Source organism: Podarcis muralis, chromosome 1 (assembly GCF_964188315.1).
Source record: "Podarcis muralis chromosome 1, rPodMur119.hap1.1, whole genome shotgun sequence".
NCBI classification, from domain to species: domain Eukaryota; kingdom Metazoa; phylum Chordata; class Lepidosauria; order Squamata; family Lacertidae; genus Podarcis; species Podarcis muralis.
The window spans coordinates 68,235,879-68,256,815 of record NC_135655.1 but is presented as its reverse complement, the minus strand read 5'-3'; the positions used below and the strand labels follow the sequence as shown (position 1 = coordinate 68,256,815).

At 42.1% G+C, this 20,937-nt stretch overlaps 1 protein-coding gene across 4 annotated transcripts in view; it reads right to left on the bottom strand.

Annotated features, from left to right (window-relative positions):
* The window catches only part of SBF2 (SET binding factor 2), a 212,273-nt gene extending 196,322 nt beyond the window's left edge, over positions 1-15,951 (bottom strand). For 2 of the 4 annotated variants that reach the window (XM_077930483.1, XM_077930489.1), the window contains exon 1: positions 15,028-15,252. In XM_077930483.1, the coding sequence (XP_077786609.1) occupies positions 15,028-15,082 (55 nt within the window). In that variant the 5' untranslated portion in view covers positions 15,083-15,252. Of the gene's footprint in view, positions 1-15,027; positions 15,254-15,787 lie in introns of those variants that run through there. The other 2 variants (XM_028731545.2, XM_028731515.2) reach the window with 2 other exon arrangements.
* Between the last annotated feature and the right edge of the window lie 4,986 nt (positions 15,952-20,937).

The following is a 20,937-nucleotide window of genomic DNA, read 5'->3' as shown; positions in this document are numbered from 1 at the left end:
AGATTCTACTGATATAGTCCTAACCAATCCAAGGTTTACTACTGGTATACGTATAAAGCCCTACATGGTTCTGCACCAGTGGGTATCTGAGAAGGAACTTCTTTCCCTACATCCCACTCCAGTCACTTAGACCTGTTAATGAAGGTGTGTCCAAAAACCCTACACTAGAACATGCTGTAATTTGAGCGTGTGCTTTTATCTTTGTGGCACAATTCTCTACTCAACATTTATTGAAAACTTCACTCTTCACCCTAGCTTTCTGAAGACAGACTGCTTTATTTCTATATTTTAAAATTATTATTTTTTTTGTCTTAACACAAGCATAGGCAAAACGACCCTCCAGATGTTTCGGGACCACAACTCCCATCATCCCTGACCACTGGCCCTGTTAGCTAGGAATGATGGGAGTTGTAGTCCCACAACATCTGGAGGGCAGAGTTTGCCTATGCCTGTCTTAACACCATTCTTATGATATGTATTATGCTTTATATGCTATATATGAAACATTTATACATACATAAACACACACACCATTTTTTATGATAGTTTATTGCTTAGTTGTACATTATTTTATACTTTTTATATTTTAGTGTTAGGTGTGTTAAGGAGGAATTAAAGAACCTTTTAATGAGGGTGAAAGAGGAGAGCGCAAAATATGGTCTGAAGCTCAACATCAAAAAAACGAAGATCATGGCCACTGGTCCCATCACCTCCTGGCAAATAGAAGGGGAAGAAATGGAGGCAGTGAGAGATTTTACTTTCTTGGGCTCCATGATCACTGCAGATGGTGACAGCAGCCACGAAATTAAAAGACGCCTGCTTCTTGGGAGAAGGGCAATGACAGGCCTGGACAGCATCTTGAGAAGTAGAGACGTCACCTTGCCAACAAAGGTCCGTATAGTTAAAGCCATGGTTTTCCCAGTAGTGATGTATGGAAGTGAGAGCTGGACCATAAAGAAGGCTGATCGCCGAAGAATTGATGCTTTTGAATTATGGTGCTGGAGAAGACTCTTGAGAGTCCCATGGACTGCAAGAAGATCAAATGCATCCATTCTTAAGGAAATCAGCCCTGAGTGCTCACTGGAAGGACAGATCGTGAAGCTGAGGATCCAGTACTTTGGCCACCTCATGAGAAGAGAAGACTCCCTGGAGAAGACACTGATGCTGGGAAAGATGGAGGGCACAAGGAGAAGGGGGCGACAGAGGACGAGATGGTTGGATAGTGTTTTCGAGATTACCAGCATGAGTTTGACCAAACTGCGGGAGGTAGTGGAGGACAGAGGTGCCTGGCGTGCTCTGGTCCATGGGGTTACGAAGAGTCGGACACGACTAAACAACAACAACGTGTTAAGGTGCAGCCTAAAAATGCTAATTCTAATACCAAAAAAACTCCTCTATGTATTATTTAAGAAAGTTAAATGCAAAAGTATTTTAAAATGAAAATATGCTATGAAGGAGTGAGTTACAGTCACATACTGAACATCCTAAATAGTTGTGGAAGACATTACTGTCATAATGAGATGTTACACTGAAAGCATGTGATATAAGAACAAAACTCCCAGGTCTTCCCAGAACCAAACAGGTGGCAAAATATTATCAGTACCCACTGACAGCTCATCAGTAACTAGAGTATTGACCATCTGGAATTTGTGGGTGTCCTGCAGTATCAAGATAAAAATTTTCATAATATTTTGATCATACAAAACATTATGATTTCTCTCTCTCAATGCTACAGCTGCACAAACGCACCTGAACAATAAGCTAACTTGGATACTCAATGTTTCTAACACATACTATCACCTTCTTGCCACCTCTCCCAAAAAGAAAGGATGTTCTCATGAAGAGAGAGATAAAACTAACATTTTAATGTAAATATATGCCTTCCTGGGATAAATATTTTGTCTGGAGTGATTATATAAACCTGGAGAACAAAACACTTCCAGTAATTATGTAGATTTACATGACCTATGGACACTTGATAACGATTGTTGCTATTTGGAGGAGTCAGGATACTATGTTCAGTTATCTAGTGGCTCATTTTTGTTGCTGAATTTACTAATGGGCACAATGGGCAGTCTGTTAAGAACAGCAGTGCTATATAATTAGTAGTGAACCATAAGCAAGGGAATCGGCAGACAGCAACTCAGTTTAATCACAATTTTACTGGTCATGGCTTCTACTACTGTCATAAGCTACACTTCCATGATTCATGGAAACCTATGGTTAGATATCTTGGCTGCAGTTTTATACGCACTTAGCAGTAAGTCATAATGAAACCAGGAGACTTTGAGTAAACATCCATAAGATCTGACCTTCTTGTCTCAAAACTATTTTAGTCACCCCTTAGATGTAGGTTCCATATAATATGGGACCCTGCTTTATCCTGTTCACATGGAAAGTTCTACTCATGTTCAAGCAACTATGTAATGAAGTCCCCCTGCAAACCTGTGAGACATGGGGAATGTCAGAAAGCAAGGAATGCATATGATGGGCATGAGGATATTGGGCGTTTAATGAATGCCAGAAAGACTGTCGTAGATTAACACTTCTACTGTATAAATTGGATTGTGCAACATCCATCACAAAGCCACTAATGCAGACATTCCTTGTGCTTTAGTCCTTTAGTCTCAGTTCCATTATCCATGCAATACCATCTAAGCACTGCCTGTCACATTTTACACATTGTGGGCAGGGCTTGTGTCATGTCTCTACCCACATTCACACTTTTGAGCGTTGTGTGTTCAGGACAAATTGCTTGAAGTTGTGTCAGCTGCCTTAAAGTGCTTAATTAAGTGGATTTCACCATTAGCCCCTACTGACTGTACAAAGAAAATTAACATGAAGCTTGATGAGTTGTATGAAAGTTTAAACTACCTGTAAAGCATTTCATATTTATTTCAGTCAGATGGCATGCCAGCTGTTTAAACTGTCTTGAGGATTTATACAACTGAAGCTGAATCAATTTAGTTCCCAAGTCAATACTAAAAGTATGTTTATCAAACATAGCATCAATTTGTTCCAAACGTCATCAGACTTTTTGGATGAATGACAAAGGAGAACCTATAAGCAAACTAATTGGACACTGGGTGATGAGGAAGCATTTAACATGAAAAGGTTTTTCCACTTCAACCAGCTTTGTAACATGAAGTTTGCTTCTCGTTCACTGATAACACTGAAATGAAATTAATGTGCCATCTTTGTTTTTCTGTTCTCATCCTGAAGCAAAGTTCTTAACCTGAGGTACTATTTCTGGGTTAGCGGAGTCTGTAACCTGAAGCATCTGTAACCTGAGGTACCACTATATATTCATCCAACCTCTGCATAAATACCAGCAAAGAAGGAGAGTCCACCGCCTCTATTCCACTGTCAAACAGCTCTTATTGTCAACAATGTTCATTCTGATGTTTAGTTGGAATCCCCTTTCTTATAACTTCAATCCATTGGTTCAGGTCCTAGCCTCCAGAGCAGGAGAAAACAACCTTGCTCCATCCTCCATGTGACAGCCATTTTAGATATTTGAAAATGGCTATCATATCTCCTCTCAGTCTCCTTTTTACAAGGCTAAACATACCCAATTCCCTCTACTGTTCCTCATAAGGCCTGGTTTCTAGACCCTTTGTCATCACCCTCCTCCTTACACGTTTCAGCTTTTCAATATCCTTCTTAAATTGTGGTGCCCAGAACTGGACACAGTAATCCTGGTGTGGGAATTAATAGTCAAAATCTAGAGGCATGCTTTGGGGAAATGTTTTAGACTTGCTATCTCAAGCCTGCAAAGCTCTCCTCCCCAGCAGTAATACATATGGGGAGACCGGGGGGGGGGGTTGTCTCCCCCAAGCAGCATTGGAATTGAGTAGCCTTCAAAGCAACCTCAACGAGACTCTAGTGTGTGGCTTGGTGGATCTCCATTCTACTCAAGCAAACTGCTGTTAGCTAAAATGCTGGCCTCACCTTACTGTATCATATCTGTATCATTCAAGAGTCTGTGGACAAACCCAGATACAATGAGGCAGGATCTCGACACACGGGAATGGGGAAGAGAGAAAGTCTTTGGCACTAAATATTGCTGCAAGTGTAGCCATCTTGTTCATAGTAAATGGGCAACTGATACCACATACTTTAACAAAATCTCATTGAATGGGAGATGGGAATGGGGAAGAGAAAAAGTATTTGGCACTAAATATTGCTGCAAGTGTAGCCATCTTGTTCATAGTAAATAGTAGATGGGCAGCAAATATTATATGATGGTGGTGGTGATGATGGTACCAGTATATGGATATACGGGTGATATATGGCGATGATATATGGACTTTGGAGCCAGTTTTGCAGTTTAAATGGTATAATGAGTCAGATTTTTTAGCTGGAGGAAGCTAAAACTAAACAGCAGCCTTCAGAGACTTAAATAGTGGCTCTCTGGGAAACTGACAAAGGATCAGCATGCAGGCCAGCTGGTCATTATAATAGCTACTATTTAACTTTAAGAATTGGTGCCTCAGTTTCCTTCTTCCCTCATCCCTCTCCACCACTTTTTCTTTTTGTGTTACGTCCTTTAGATTGTAAGCCTGTAGGCAGGGACTGTTAAGTTTTGATTGATTACACTGGTCAACAACAAATTTGTTGTCTGCGTTTTTTCAGTTGATTTAGAACGAATCTGATGTGCTGAATCCAAAAATCACATTGGTTTTGCTCAATCAGGTCAAGTTTTTGAGCTACAGCCACATGTCTTTTTTTACGTTTTTGTTCACATGTACGCTTGTGTGGAGCATTTTAGAAGAAGTTGGTGGGGGTAAAATGCCATGTCGAATAATTGTTTTGATTGGAAATTATTATTTTAATGACAAGAAGTATTCAGGTCCGGTAGTTCTGGGTGATTATGTCGAAAAGGGATCAGTTTGAAGTCATAAAACCTCAAAATCTTCCATAAATTGGTGTGGCTGGGATCAACAGAAAGAACCGGAGCAGCCTCAAGTATCCTGATCTTCAATCAGCACGTCATCCTGTAGCTCATTGTGATGAAATTCCAGCGCCTATCTTCGGACAACTTCCTGACATTGGTGACAAAGATGCCTCCAGTGTTGAAGGACATGAAGAAGAAAGAAGTGGTTCTTGAAGATGATGCTCCACATCCATTTTCCCAAAAAGAGTTGAATGATCTAGTTCGCGACCTCAGCATGTCAAAGGACTCTACCGAACTGTTGGCATCCAGATTGAAGGGAAAAAAACCTCCTCTCTGACAGTGCTCGCATTACCTCCGTTTTTTCTCAGAAGAGAAGGACTTGGTGTACTGTGCAGATATTGTGCAGCTTCTGCTCAAGCTTGGAGTGCCACAGTACGAACCCAAAGATTGGAGACTGTTCATTGACAGCAGCAAGCGATCACTGAAATGTGTTCTGCTACACAACGTCAACCAGTTTGTCTCTATACGCCTGGCTCACTCAAGTACACTGAAGGAGAACTATGAAGCAGTGAAGTATGTGCTGGAGAATATTGGTTATGATCAGCATAAGTGGTTTATTTGTGTTGACCTGAAGATGGTGAACTTTTTGTTGGGACAACGGTCTGGCTTCACCAAGTACCCATGTTTTCTGTGCATGTGGGATAGTAGGGACCGTGCTCAGCATTACATGAAGAAGGACTGGCCTGTGCGGGAGGAATTGGTGCCTTGCAAAAAAAGGAACGTCATCAACGACCCTCTGGTGGACAGAGACAGAATACTCTTCCCACCGCTGCACATCAAGCTCGGCTTAATCAAGCAGTTCACCAAGGCTCTGGACAAGGATGGTGACTGCTTCACTTACTTGTGCCAGGCTTTTCCAGGATTGACCATGGAGAAGTTGAAAGCTGGCATCTTTGACGGTCCTCAGATCTGTCAGCTCATCAGAGATCCAGAGTTCGGAAAGTCAATGAACGAAGTGGAACTGGAAGCGTGGAAGGCATTTGTTCTGGTAGTGAAGAACTTTCTTGGCAACAATAAGGCCAGAAACTATGCAGAACTTGTCAACAACATGCTGACTGCTTTCAGAAACCTGGGCTGCAACATGAGCGTCAAGATGCACTACCTATTTTCACATATGGACCGGTTTCCTGAGAACCTGGGATCAATGAGTGACAAGCAGGGGGAGAGATTCCATCAGGACATGAAAGAGATGGAGACCAGGTATCAGGGTCGCTGGGACGCAGTCATGATGGCTGACTACTGTTGGACTCTGAAGAGAGACCTCCCTGCCGCTGAGCATTCCAGGAGTTCCAAGAAACAGAAGTTCAAGCCCTGAAGTTTGAAAAATGAAGCAACATGCAGTTTACGTGTACTTACCTTTATCAATGCCCACCATTCAGTTTACAGTAAACCTGACCTGATGGAGAGAAACGGATGCCATTTCCTGATTCAGCAGTGCAAAAATACCCTAAATCAGTTGTAGAAATCTAGACAACATTCAAAAAGTAAAAAATTGTTGCCCAGTGTTATATATTAAGCCACTCTGGGAGCCTTTTCAGCTGAAAAAGATACAAATGCCCCAAATAAATAAAAAGTATTTATTCTAATGCTATTTCCACAAACATGCTTTTATGGAAGAACATTCAGATACCATTAACTTTGCTTCTTACATTATTTCCACAAACATATTTTAATATGCTTCTGGGTAACTCATCCTTTGCATGCAAAGGATTTTCAGTACCTATTGAGTCAGTATATTTGCCACCTAATTCACTGCCACTTTGTGCAAAACACAAGGATGATCCCTTGTTCAACAAGGAAAAAACAGAATGCAAGACTACACCTAGAACGGAACAAAATACAATATGAATAGACGTTCTGTTATACTATCAACAGACTGCATGAAATTAAGCCTGTGTATGCATTCCTTATAAAGCAATTTGAAAACAGAACTTGATCTGAAAAACAAAGAGATGTAAAAGAATCAGATTTTCAGCAGTTGAGTACACATGGTTGTTTAAGACATCCCAAAGATTATAACACTGCTCCCAGAGGCAGGTAACATTTGCCTTTGACATTTCCCTTTGTAACCATTGCCATGGCACTCCTATGGTCACACCCAAATCCAAGCTTGATGAGAGGAGAAAATAACCTACACTGTCGAAACTATCTGTGAGAAATGTATCAGATAGGGAAGGGAGCAAAGTTCAGATGGAGAGCCACGCTCGGAGCAATAGAATTAAAAGTTTATTGGAGAGGTATAAAGCAGGTAACAGAGATAGTAACATGAGGAACCTTGCAACCTTCCACAGCAGTTAAGGTTACGGGGAAGTAATGCAACCAAGAGCCTGAGGGCTCTTTTTCAGGAGCATTTCACAAGATGTGAAACTATATAAATAGTTGATTAACATAAATGTTCATCTGGTTTACAAATCTGTATTGATCATATGTTGTATTTAGCACTGCTTATTTATTGGACACTTAGCTTATACCATTTATCACGTTTATGCCATTCACCATATATGTCAGCAGGGAAATTTTTGGTGAAGCAGCACTATGGCTCAGAACGAAAAACACTAATTCTCCCTTTATAAATTGAAATACAGGAAGTATGTTCCTTGCAAAAAGCAAATAAACTGTAATAAAATATCCTGGAACTTTATCATGCTCACTGAAATTTGAACTACACTAGTAGGGTTTGGAAACTACAGACAACTCACAATTTACACAGTGAGTACATTCCTGGCCTCACGTTTAACCGGAATCATGTATATTGGGAGCACCCTGGAGAGGCAGTGGGGCTTGCACAGCTGACGCGTGGGGAAGCTTCTTCCCTGCACATCAGCTGAGCGAATCTTGCAGAGCTGGCGCGCAAAGAAGAAGCTACTGCTATGCTACCCTGCAGGTCAGCTGTTAGGCAGGAAGGCCTTAACAAAGCCCCGCTGGGCCTCCAGCTCGTGAGGAGACCCTCCCTACAGCCCAAAGAGGACATCTTCTTTTGGTTATGGAGACAGTCTCTTCATGAGCCAGAAGGACTCTCCAGTGTGCTCCCCATTTCCAGGTTCCTGGCACTGCGAATGTGCACAGTCATCCGCAAATAGCGCATGCGTAAATGGGGAGCTGCTTGTACAGCTATATCACCACATTTATACAGGAAAATGGAGGTGTTTAAGAAGCTTTGAAAACAAGTCTCTGAATCCACAGAAATCTAGTTCAAACACACCTATCAAAATATTACAATTGTTATAGCAGATGCATTGAGATGACTGGAAAACTAAGAGAGGGTAACGTGAACCAAGCTGTCATAATGCATTTATTCAGTAACTGCATTGTATAAGGCAGTAGTGTTCAACTATCCATAGAGCTTACATAACTATACAATATGACCACCAAGCGGGCAACTTTAAAGTGTACAGTGGAACCTCAGGTTACGTACCGTCCTCCTTATGAACGCTTCGGGTAACGAGCTCCGCTAACCCGAAATAGGTGCTCCTGGTAGTGAACTTTGCCCCGGGATGCCAGTGGAAGTCACGCACCGGTGGCGCAGAGGCAGTGGAAGGCCCCATTAGTGAAAGCGTGTCTCGAATTAGGAACGGCTTCAGGTTAAGAACAGACCGCCAGAACAAGGTGCCACTGTATTTTAATATTTCCTGGTAGTGCAGAAACTTTTATATCACCAAAAAGGAGAAGTGTCTGAAAAATGCAGGTTTTTGCGGGAAGGATTTTCTTTGATTCCATCATAACATCTGCTACATGTTCTAGTATAATACTTTCAAACAGGAACTGAATATTTGCCTGGGCCTACTGTCACATTTTCTAATGGTTTTAGAATTCTGAGAAGCTGGAATTGCCATAAAGGTTAGTAATATACTGATGTTTTAGATTCACAGCAGTGAATAAAGGGACAAGTAGAATTTCCTATTTTTTATTAGAATGCTGCTGCATGTCTCATCCAGTGGAAGTCAGAATCTTACATCACATGTAGAAAATGCTGTGGGCTACAGCTCCCATCAGCCCCTACCAGTATGGGCTGATCAGTGATGGTCAGTGATGAGTGTTGTCACCACATTGGCTAGCCCTGACTTAAGTTGCCATCATTTCTATTGAGATAGGCTTATTACTGCAGCCAGCTCATGTTATGCAAGATTCACATCTATGTATTGGCCACTGGTCACTATTGCTAAACAAAGCTGCATCCAATTATGCACAAAATGCAAGTGTTTCATTCAAGAATGGCAATAGAGAGCACAATTGTTTTCTCCATGAGTTTTAGCTCAAAATAGCTCTAATGATATAAAAGTTCATTATTTGCCTTATACTGAAGGGCCTCACTGTCCTCACATCTAGGGACAAGTTAAATGCGTTTCCGGAGTATAGCTAACAAAAATATGTGTCCCTTCTGGGCATTTCTTTTAAAAACTTAAATGGCTATGAGAAATATTTCCTGTTAGGAAGGACACATTTTGCTTGTCTCCATTCTCACTGAAATACTTTTAAAGGCAGCATTACAAGTGTCAGAGTGTGTTTTGAAGGTAGTATATATATTCAATGTATTTATGATGAGCATGCTTTAGCAATTCTGAGTTCAAATGTCTATGTAAAGTATATATATTAAACATGGTGGCTTTCACCCACTATATGGAGATTTCTTTCCAATAGGAAATCCATTTATCTTACTTTTTCCAGACAGAGCACTAACAAATGGAATACTGGCACTCTGCTACAGTTTGCTGAAGCTATGTGCATTAAGGAAGAGACAAAGAAATTACTTTCAAAGACAATTTCAGCATTGTGACAACTTTTAAAACTTTTCCATTAACAGCTGAAAACGGTTATCTTATGCAGCACATTCACATTTACTGAAGAAATGTATTGTGGTGGTTTGGCACACATTGCTCTCTTTAGTTCTTCAGATTAAAAAAACATTCCCCACCAAAAGGCATGTGCACAACTACATCACACCTGGAACATAAAAACTTGATTGCTAAAATCTTGGCTGGGGCAAGTTGCTGGCATCACATGACCCCTTTACTGTAGCAACTGCACTGGCTCCCAGTCTGTTTCTAAGTGCAAATCAAGGTGCTGGCTATTGTTCCTATTTTAGTATATGTGCTGCTGAAGCAAACACAATGTGTTGGTTATTACTTTCAAAGCCCTAAACAGCTTGTGATTGAGCTACTTGAAGGACCATCTCCTCTTATGTGATTATGCCTTTCCTTGAAGATTGACTGTTGACTGTTCCTGCTTGTACCTTCATATGGACCATGCAGCAGCACAAAACTTTATGCCCAAAGTAAATATTCTGTTTGTTTCCTTACAAACAAAGGCACATTGCTTCTAACAGCTTACTTCTGAATGACTGCTGTTTAGCACAACCCTGGTCACATCTACACAGGCTACTGAACTGAATGGGGCTTACTCCCAGGTATGTGAGGTTAGGACTGCAGCCTCACTCATTCTTTCAACAGTTTTATTATACAGATCTGTGTAAGGCAGAATGTAAGCCATAAGGACTTATCTGTATTCCTCTGTAGGGGGGCCTAGGCAGTGGCTCATCATCCTGAATAAGGCCACATATAAAATCCTAAAGGCAAATGTGGTCAGTAATTCATACGAGCAAGTGCAGAAAAAAGTGTGTGTGGCGGGGGGAGGGTTACATTCTCATGTCCTTGTTTGATCTCAAAAAACATCTGCGCACTTCCTTCAAGTCTTATCCACATTCCAGTAGGCAAACCAATTTACATGGGAATTCTTGTTGCAAAGCACTTCAAAAGCCATGTTAGAAGGGAAATATGTCATATTGCACCACTTAAGATGTTGTATTCATTGTGCCCATTTCCCAACCACATTACTTAAAGTTTTAAACCATAGTACAATTCCACAGCAATTCTTCATTCCACCAGGATGTCAATGAAGACAGAGCAAGTTATATACTAATGGAGATATGGCTGAGTGAAAGTAAAGTTAATATTGCTTGGCAAATACATGCAAGTAGAAGAGGAGAGTCTCTGAGAATACATTGTCAAAAAATAGCAAAACAGCAATGTAGTCTTACATAGCTTTCTACAAAACCTTCTTAAATCTTGTGAAAATATGTCTTTTCAGGTGTATCTAATGAACACTTTCATGAAGTACTTCATTTGCATATTTTGTAAACAACTGTGGAAGTGTCATATCTCAGTGCTACAGTTGCATGCATGGTGTACACAAGATCTGGAGTTCAATCCCTGGCATTCCCTGCTAGAATAGTTTCAAAAGAAGGGCTATGAAAGATCTGTGTTTGCCCAACACCCTGGAGATCTGCTGCCAATACAAAGCAAAAGTGGCTGGCTGAGCTCAGTATCAATCCTAGCAGAGAGCTACTGGTTCAGTGAAAGAGAGAACCACGATGCTCCCCTGGTAAATATTCAGTTGCTTGGCTTTTAGGACTACAGTAGTACCTCAGAGCTTGAATGGCTCCATTCTCGAATGTTTCAACTCCCAAACGCTTTCCGAACATTCCTTGGAACACAAATGTCCAATGTGGTTTCTGTGCAAAAACCTAGCTGTCAGCCAATCGGAAGCCGTGCCTCAGAACTCGAATGTCTAGGAAGTCAAACGGTCTTTCAGAACGGATTATGTTTGAGGTACCACTGTATTGGTAAACAAGTTTTTAGCTTTCATGGCTCATTCCCAAAGAAACATATAGAAACATGTAGGAAGTGATGTTTATAAACTCAGAAAAAAGAAGAGATCTCAGGTGGAATTTCTGTGTCTTAAGATGAGTCCAAGATTTATGTGGGGTTCCTGAAGTGTTGTTTTCTGCTCAGTTTATCATTAGGTCACAGCAATGTGGTTCAAACTACATAGAAAGAAGCTTGTTGTGCTTGACCCAATTCAGAAACTGCCACAGCTGCCTGCCTGAACAATGATATGTAAATTTACCAACAGCAAGATTTGGGACATAAGTTCACTGGTGTCTAAGATAGCTGTTGATACTACCTATGACACAACAATACTGAATATGTAGTATCACACTCACATCACAGGCAGTGATGCAAGCATAAATGTTTAGGATACAGCTGCTAGTGGTTTAAATTTATCTTGCTCAGTCCTTTTACATAGGAATGCAATATTAAGTATGGATCTGGAGCAAATATCAGTGTTAGCCGCATAGTGATATGATATACCGGCACATGTGAATAACAATCAGCGAAATACTAGAATGTGACTCAAAAAGGGCAATTCTCTGTGCACTGTGGGACAGTACGTGGGATAAAGGAATTCAGAATAGACAGTGTATATTTATTCTTCCACTGAAAGTTCTTTACCAAATAGTTTGAATTACTAAAGGGGGAAAAATACCAACCCAGTGGAAGGAATAGCTTGTTTTCGTAAAGGTTAACAGAAATATTGAAGACACTTTTGCCTCAAAACTATTATGCGCCTGAGAGTTTATTTCACACAACATAGGCATCAACTGCATCAAGATTTTATAAAAATTATATTGGTCATACTTGTTTACAGAAGGAACCAACCAGTGACAGGACTTAAGAAACCTTTCATTAAATGGCTTGCTTTATATTTTGCATAATTTATCAAGCCCTGTTATTTGCATAGATAATTAGAAAACGTGACAAGTGTCTTATGGAAACACTCTAATCAAATGATGTAAACAACCTTATGTGAGAGTTTGTTTTCGGCATGACCAATACCACTACAGTGTTCAAGAATATAAGGCTGAACAAGTTTCTAAGTAATTTCAGGTCTGATATTGTTATAATAAATATGTAAATTATGTTGTCTTTAATATAAAGATACATAACAGCCCAACCTTAATGTGATGCAAGGGTTACTGAGTTCAACAGGATTTCTATAAGCATGCACAGAATTGCAGTTTAAGGATTATATTTTTATTTTAAATGCAGGAAGCATATCATCTTTATTTACATGATTACAAAACTGAAGAGACAGCACACTAATAGTTTGAAGAAGCCTAAGGAAGGTGTCAAGACAAACAAATAGGATTTTCCCAGGCACTGACACACGAATGTATTAAAGAGCATTCAGCCCTTCAAAATCCTGCTTAATGACAGCAGATGATTAAAGGATCAACATAAAATATTCCCTGAAATGCAACTCCATATAGCTGTTTAGGTATAGGTCAATACTATACACATCTACATTTAAATGTGTTGAAAACATTTTTATAAATATTCAGCACATTTCAGTACAGTGTTACCTCAGGTTAAGAACTTAATTCGTTCTGGAGGTCTGTTCTTAACCTGAAACTGTTCTTAACCTGAAGCACCACTTTAGCTAATGGGGCCTCCTGCTGCCGCTGCTCCGGCACTGCACAATTTCTGTTCTTAACCCAAAGCAAAGTTCTTAACCCGAGGTAATATTTCTGGGTTAGCAGAGTCTGTAACCTGAAGCGTCTGTAACCTGAAGCGCATGTAATCCGAGGTACCACTGTATACGTTTCGTATCCCATGACTGAATATCAAAGTTTTAGTGAAAAACAAAGATGCTGCTGCAAGCCTAAGGTTTGCCCACCCCATTTTATAGAAATACAGTGGTACCTTGGGTTAAGTACTTAATTCGTTCCGGAGGTCCGTTCTTAACCTGAAACTGTTCTTAACCTGAAGCACCACTTTAGCTAATGGGGCCTCCTGCTGCTGCCGTGCTACCGGAGCACGATTTTTGTTCTCATTCTGAAGCACTATTTCTGGATTAGCGGAGTCTGTAACCTGAAGCGTATGTAACCTGAGGTACCACTGTACTATGTGTTATCCTACTAACAACTAGATAGATTCAACACACTCTGATACGGAAACACCTCTGAGAATTCACCAGAAACCATATGCTTTGCTTCCCACATAGTTAGCAAAAGGGAGAAATGAGGAAACTGATATCAGGATTATGGACTTTTGCTACCCCTGCAAAGATGACATCAGAAAATGTGAGAGACACATAACACAGAAATTTAAAGGATTTGCACATTACACCTTCTTAAAATTAAATCAATACCAGTCCCCAGCAAAGCCAAGGCTACAGTGCTAACTTCACCTTCTTGGGTGTAAGCCCCATTGGGCATATGTCTAAGAATACATGGTTAGAATTGCACGGTTGCAGACACCAGTTGAATATTTCATTATTTTAGGAATAACCTAAGGGAAATGTGACCAAAGTATTGTACACATAAACTCACTTATTTTTTCAGACTCAAACTCAAGGAATTAATCACGCGTTTATAATCTTTGTGGTGAATAGTGCCTATTGTTCATGCCTCTACTTATTATTCAAATTTGCTTGATTTTCCCTTATGCAAACAATTACAACGTCCTCTCACACGGAAACAACAAATGTCAGCAACTAAACTTGCCGACGGATGCACGACACACTACGCACATTCATGTACTGCACACACTGTAACGAGACTTCACACCCCCTCCCCTTACTTCCCTTCTCACAGTCCTGGGGGGCGGGAATCCTCTCTCCGGGCCTCCCTTCCTCCCACCCCCCCTTTCCTTGCGTCATCGAATACACACTCAGGATGCGCCAGGAGCGATATAATAAACTAACGAGGAGAAGGGAAGACACTGCTGATGTTTTCACGGTTTCATTGCAGCCACACCACCAGGCTGGAAGAGGCTGCTGTGGAGCCAACTTGCCCACCTTCGCCACAGGAAAGCAATGGCACGCTGGCCGTTCACGTGTATTCACATCCCCACGTGTTTGTGTGTGCACGCGCGTCCCTACTTTTCAGAAGGGGGAAGGGAGACACGAGCCCCGCCGTTGTCCCTCAACAATTCCTACGTGTCAGCTGCCCAGTCACGCTGTTCCCTCCACCAGTTCCTGTGAGGGGGAAATTACATGCACACACACCCGCTCTCTCCTGCCAACCCTGAACCTCGTGAGAGGAAATGCAACGCTCTCCCATGATGTGCCCCCCCCACCGCCCTTTAACCGCCACCCCGCTTCCGTCCACGAATTTATTAATCCTCTCCAACCTTCCCACCTCCGTCCCCCGTCTCCCCAGCCCCGGTGTACAAGGAAGCCATGTCCCTCCCCTCCCCGCCGACCCCACCATAGCCAACAGCCACACCTACCTGTCTTCTCGTGGTCGTAGCCCACCACAATGAAATAATCTGCCAGCCTGGCCATGGCTGAGGAGAGCCTGCCTCGGGCCCCGCGAGCCCCGCCGCCGCCGCTGACACCGCCGCCGTGCCCGGGAAACTCAGCATCCTCCCCGCGGCGCCTGCAGCTGCTGCACAAGAAGAAGGAGCAGCACCTCAGCCATGTTGGACGCCCAGGCTCGCAGTGCGCCTGCGCGCGCTCCCAACCCCCCCCCCCCAACTCCCAACCGCCGCAACGCCGCCTCTGTACTACGACCTCGCGGGGGCAGGGCGGGCGTTTGCGGGGTTTACAAACACCACGCGCCGCTGCTGGGCGGCTGCAGCCCACGCTGAGTGGGGTCAGAAGAAGGGAAGGTCTGGGGGGTGTGGAGGCGGACATGGGGGGGGGGACGGGCGTTTCCCTCCCTCCTCCTCACTATTGTAGTGGTTTGCAGCTGGGTGCACGTTTGCGTGTGGCGCTTTGCATGCGGCGACTCGGGTGCATGATGGACCCGTCGCCTGCAAAAGCCGCAGGACGGATGGCGCCCTGAGGCATAAAGCTCAGCCCAAGCCTTAGCCCGGCGCTTCCTTCCTGTTTTGGAAATTCAAATTAATACAGGGCGCGGGGAAACTGAGGACGGCGGAGCTTTCGAGCCGCTCCCCCCTCCCCCGAGATTCGCGAAATCTCCGACGAAAGTGTCCCGCAGGCTTTCGGCCACACTTCGCTTCCGCTTGCAAAGTGCTTAAGGCTCACCCGAAGGCCGTTTCGCTCCTGCTCTTCGGAGCCTCTGTCTGCTGACTGTGCGCATGTGTGAAGGGCAGCTTTAAATTGCTTGCGTTAGGTTTCCGAACCCATTCATTTCCGTGAGGTAGATTGTAAACTGCGTTCCAGCCATCCTGCATTTGGGTGTCCTCCGGCTATCGTTTCTCGTAGACATGTTTTGAAATGGCATGTTCACGTTTTAGCTTCTGCCTAGCCAAGTTTGGAGAAATGTCTTTTCAGTTTCATTTCTCCGTGGGGGAAAATCATCAAAAAGGCAGCGGTGATCTTGGCCCAAACCCCATTTGTAACTCTTGGAATTATTTTTTTGCCTTATCGCACCCATTATCTTTACTAACTGCATGATCCTGAAGGTTACTCAAAAGTTATTTACTCCCAAGTAGCAGCCTAATCCTATGCAGAGTTAGTACATTTAAGCCTACTGAAATCATTTCCAGACTTGCATTAGGTTTTAATTAAGAGCAATTTAAAAGAGTGTTTTAAAATAGCACTAAAACACAATAACTGAGGAGTAAGCCAAATGACTTCAGTGTTTCTCTTCTTGAAGGATGGACATGAATATAGAGGATAGGAAGCCAAACACTGTGGGTTGGAGCCAGACATGACCCATTGAAATCAATGATCTACTCAAAATATGGCCAAGTCTAGATTCAACCCCATGTGAGATTACATTATTGAACTCTACAGAATCCATGGACTTCCCCACAAGCAAGTATCGCATGGTTACAGTTTGGAGCTGCAATCCTATATACGCTTACCTGAAAGCAAACACTATTGTATTCAGTACCCCTTACTTTTGAGTAGACATGCACAGGCTTGTGCTGTTAATGAATCTGTTTAGTCTTTCAATTCTAGATGCACTCTGTAGTTTTTCGGGACAATTTAAATCAAGTTTATTCTGAATTTACTGCCTAGACAATGAGTTTAAGATTACAGATTTAGTGATTTGTAGGGAATTTACTTTAAAAATCTTGTAGGGGAGAGTAATGTTGGTGCAACAAAATCATTTAGAGCGTGCTCTGATACGTAAATGTGGTCAGTAAAGACCACTCCATGTTTAATTTATGTTCCCAAAGTGGCAACCAGAACAATACTGTGATGGGAGCTGAGCAAGGTTCAGCTTTTGCACAAGCGATAGAGGCCTATGGCATATTCCACAGATGATGGGATTGTTCAGAAAACCACATCCATATGGCTGTCATAATGTTGGCAAGTTTCACTAGGAAGACCTGCTCTTTTGTTTGGAAACTCTATGCCAGCATTGCACATTCCTGGAAGCTGCTCGTACTGGTATGGAGGCTTTCCACCCAATCGAACCTGCCCATGTTGTGAGTTACTCACATACCACAGCTGTGGCTTCTTTTCAGCTGCAACAACTTCACCACCCCAAATAATGCAAGAAATAGATCATACACAACATGGTTCTCACTAGTTCAGCATTTTGACACTTGTGAATATCAGGGTTGTAAGGTCTAATGTGAGGTGTTGTATTTTACTTCCCATGTAATTCAAATTATCCCATCAACACATATAGCCATGCAAGTCTACACTGGATAAACTGAGATTATGACACACCACAGCCTGGCTTATCTTCTTTTTACACGTTTTGCAGGTCATGAAATGAGCTACAATTCTGAAATTCTAGATCGTTCATAAGGGAGGGAAATCACCACTTGATGGCTTCATTCTGTCCTTAGCAATTGTGCAAATAGTTGTGAGTCAGCATTATGCAATTTGTAGTTTACCACAAAAATAAGTACAATAAAAATTCCAACTACTCTGGCAGAAAAGTCTTCTGGAATAGATCCATTGTTAATCTGTTAGACTAGGATGAGCAAAATATAAAAGGTATAATAAACCTACTTCTGCACGTAGAAAACGGTGTGCAGAAGAGCTCCTATTGGATGTGATTTTAACACTTCACTTCCACTGCTGCCCTCAAGCTGAAGCTGTGTTAGGCATGTTGCAGTATACTCAGTAAGTTAAGACCCACACCTTATATGAACCAAGTCAGTGTTAGAAACTGAGATATGAAAGCTAAATGACACCTTAAACCAGGCTTCCCCAACTTCGGCCCTCCAGATGTTTTGAGACTACAATTCCCATCATCCCTGACCACTGGTCCTGCTAGCTAGGGATCATGGGAGTTGTAGACCAAAAACATCTGGAGGGCTGAGGTTGAGGAAGCCTGCCTTAAACCTAGGTTATGGGCGCAACAACAAAATGTCTAGGCATGCTTTGTTATAACAAGAATACAAAGCTGAAAATGAATGAACTGCAGGTAAAATATTATGTTCATTTTTCACATGGTCTACTCCTTCTCTGCCCACCCCTGTAATATTCTTAAGAGGGTCTCTTCTCTAGTCTTCAGAGAGTATCTGAGAGTGGGAAGACAGAAAAAGGTCCTCCTTTCCTTCTACTCTGCAGTTTTAATCTGAAATCTTCAGCTTGACACCAGAGCAGGAAGGAACAGGATAGTTACAATATGTTCTTTAAGGAGCTCCATTGCACTCTTGTTTCCTGTAAACCATTTAAGATGCTGTCATCTTGAACTAGTTCAATCCTCCTGAAGTGTGAGGCTGAATAGAAAATGAAAACTACTCCTGAATGAATTAACTGTAGATGACATTCATGATTCTGCTGAAGGCCAGTGACACACCTTTGAAGACCTAACTGCTATATAAATGCAAAGTAAGCCGGATTCAATTGTTTTAGACTGCAACTTATAGATATAAATGTGGCACATAACACTCTTTTGGAATTTAAAGCTCCAAATGGTATTTTCACAGTTGCCACAGAAATCACTATATATTGTATTTTTCGCTCCATAAGGCGCACCTACTTTTTTTTGGGGGGGGGGTTCAAGGGAAAAAAATGCTGCTCTTGGGGGCTTTTGCGGGGGCTTTCCCCGCAAAAGCTAGGGATAGCTGCATGAAGCCTCCCCAGGGCAGCGGGATGAAGGCTCCCCGCTGCCCTTCAGAGGCTTCGCGGGCTACCCCAGAGCTGCTCGACCCAAAGAGCAGCCTTTCCGCTGCTCCCCGCACTTGTGGGGCTGGCGGTGGGCAAAGCCGAGCTTCCCTCACCGCCAGCCCCGGGGAGCAGCGGGAAGGCTGGACGCAGCCTTTCCGCTGCTCCCTGAGCTTGTGGGGCTGGCGAGGGAAGCCCGGGTCCCCCCCCCAGCCCCAGGGACCACACATTCGCTCCATAAGACGCACAGACATTTCCCCTTAGGTTTTAAGAGGAAAAAAGTGTGTCTTATGGAGCGAAAAATATGGTAAATGTTATGCATCTCCATGAAGCCACAAGTCCCTGTTGAGTTTTCTCACTTCTAAATCACTCCACAACTATCTTTTAGAGGCCACACATGCCTAGAAGGCCAGCTTGAATGTTTCATCTTCAGTAACAGCCCTAAAGCAACCACATCCACAAACTACTTAAGATGTATTAATTGTGCTTAAACCATTTTAGTCATGTTAAAGTCTTTCAGCTTAAGTGCAAGCCCATTGCAAAGAGATTAGTGCTGAAGGTGGGGGTGAGGAGGAGAAAGTGAACAGTAGCAATTATGCTAGTCTTTATGTATGACTGAGAAGCTTTATAGACGTGTTTTTCTTAAGTGAGGGTAGCTCCAGATAATCCATTAACTGAGCATTTTGATTTGCTTGCATGGAGGTTTGCTGATGATTATAGTTTGTTACCTGGCCTTAAACCTAGGTCCCAGGGTGGGTCACAACAACTAAAATACAAAATATTAAAACACAATATTATACAATATTAAAAGCAGTTTAAAACAACGAAAATCACAGAAATAAGATATACATCTCAAGTGTCAAAACCCAAGATAAAGCATTCACCAAAAGCTGTATAATGAGGATGCCAAATGCACCTCTGTGGAAAGAGAGTTCCACAACTTAGGGGATACCACAGAGAATGCTTTCTCCTGGGCTGCCACCACCCAAGCTTCTGAGGGCAATTTAACACCCTCTGCCAATCATAGCACCCAGGAGGATCTGTAGGGAAGGAGGTGGTCTTTCAAGTATTTATATCTGGTCTTTACTGAGCACTCCTGAATTTCTTGAGGGAAAGTTATACAACAATGTGCATCCATCCTGAACTCATCCTGATTTGCTTATTTGCTTTATGATCTCACACTTTTCAGGGCATTCTCTTTCAATTTTCCGACTGCCAAAATAATAATAATATCCACTTAAAAACAATAACAATCAGAATGGTTGTGTCAGGGTGACACAATACTTTAAGCCCCTTTAACAGAGCAAAAATAAATTTCACCCATGCATTAGAATCCCTCAGAATACTGACAGGTATCCTCAGAGGTTTGTGTCTTTTTTACAGTAGGAGTTCTGAAACAATACTTCAGGAATATGTCAGGGTGTTAAAAAAACACTTAGATGATCCCAGTTAACATACAGTTAAACAATTTAAACTCAATAAAAACATAAAATCCATATATTAAAACTGATAGTAGAATTTCAACATTTCTGCAATGAAATGTAGATAACCTTCTTCCCATGCACTCCCTGCTCTCCTTGTTATGGCCCAGAATTTGGTGGATTGTGACCTACAAATGTCTATCTTTAAAGCCCTCACCAGCTATAAATACAGTGGTGCCCCGCAAGACGAAATTAATTCGTTCCGCAATTTTTGTCGTCTAGCGAATTTTTCGTCTTGCGAAGCACGAAATCCCATAGGAATGCATTGAAAATCAATTAATGCGTTCCTATGGTCAAAAAAAGTCCAAACAAAGCCAAATTTGGTACAACAACAGTTTATTAACTGCTCTTTAAAATCACACATACTGTAAAGAGCAGTTCAAAAATTGAAGGGAAAATAAATTAACTTTATAAACAAAACATGTCTTTGTTTTTAGACAAAGAAAACAAAGTCGCGAGATGTTTTCGTCTTGCGAAGCAAGCCCATAGGGGAAATTCGTCTTGCGAGGCAAATCGAAAACGGAAAAACCTTTCGTCTAGCGAGTTTTTTGTCTTGCGAGGCATTCGTCTTGCGAGGTACCACTGTATATATATATATTGGGTCATTTGCTTATTGGAAGCTCACAGAAATGTGCTTTTAATATTTTGCTGATGCATTGCTTATTCAGTACCGCA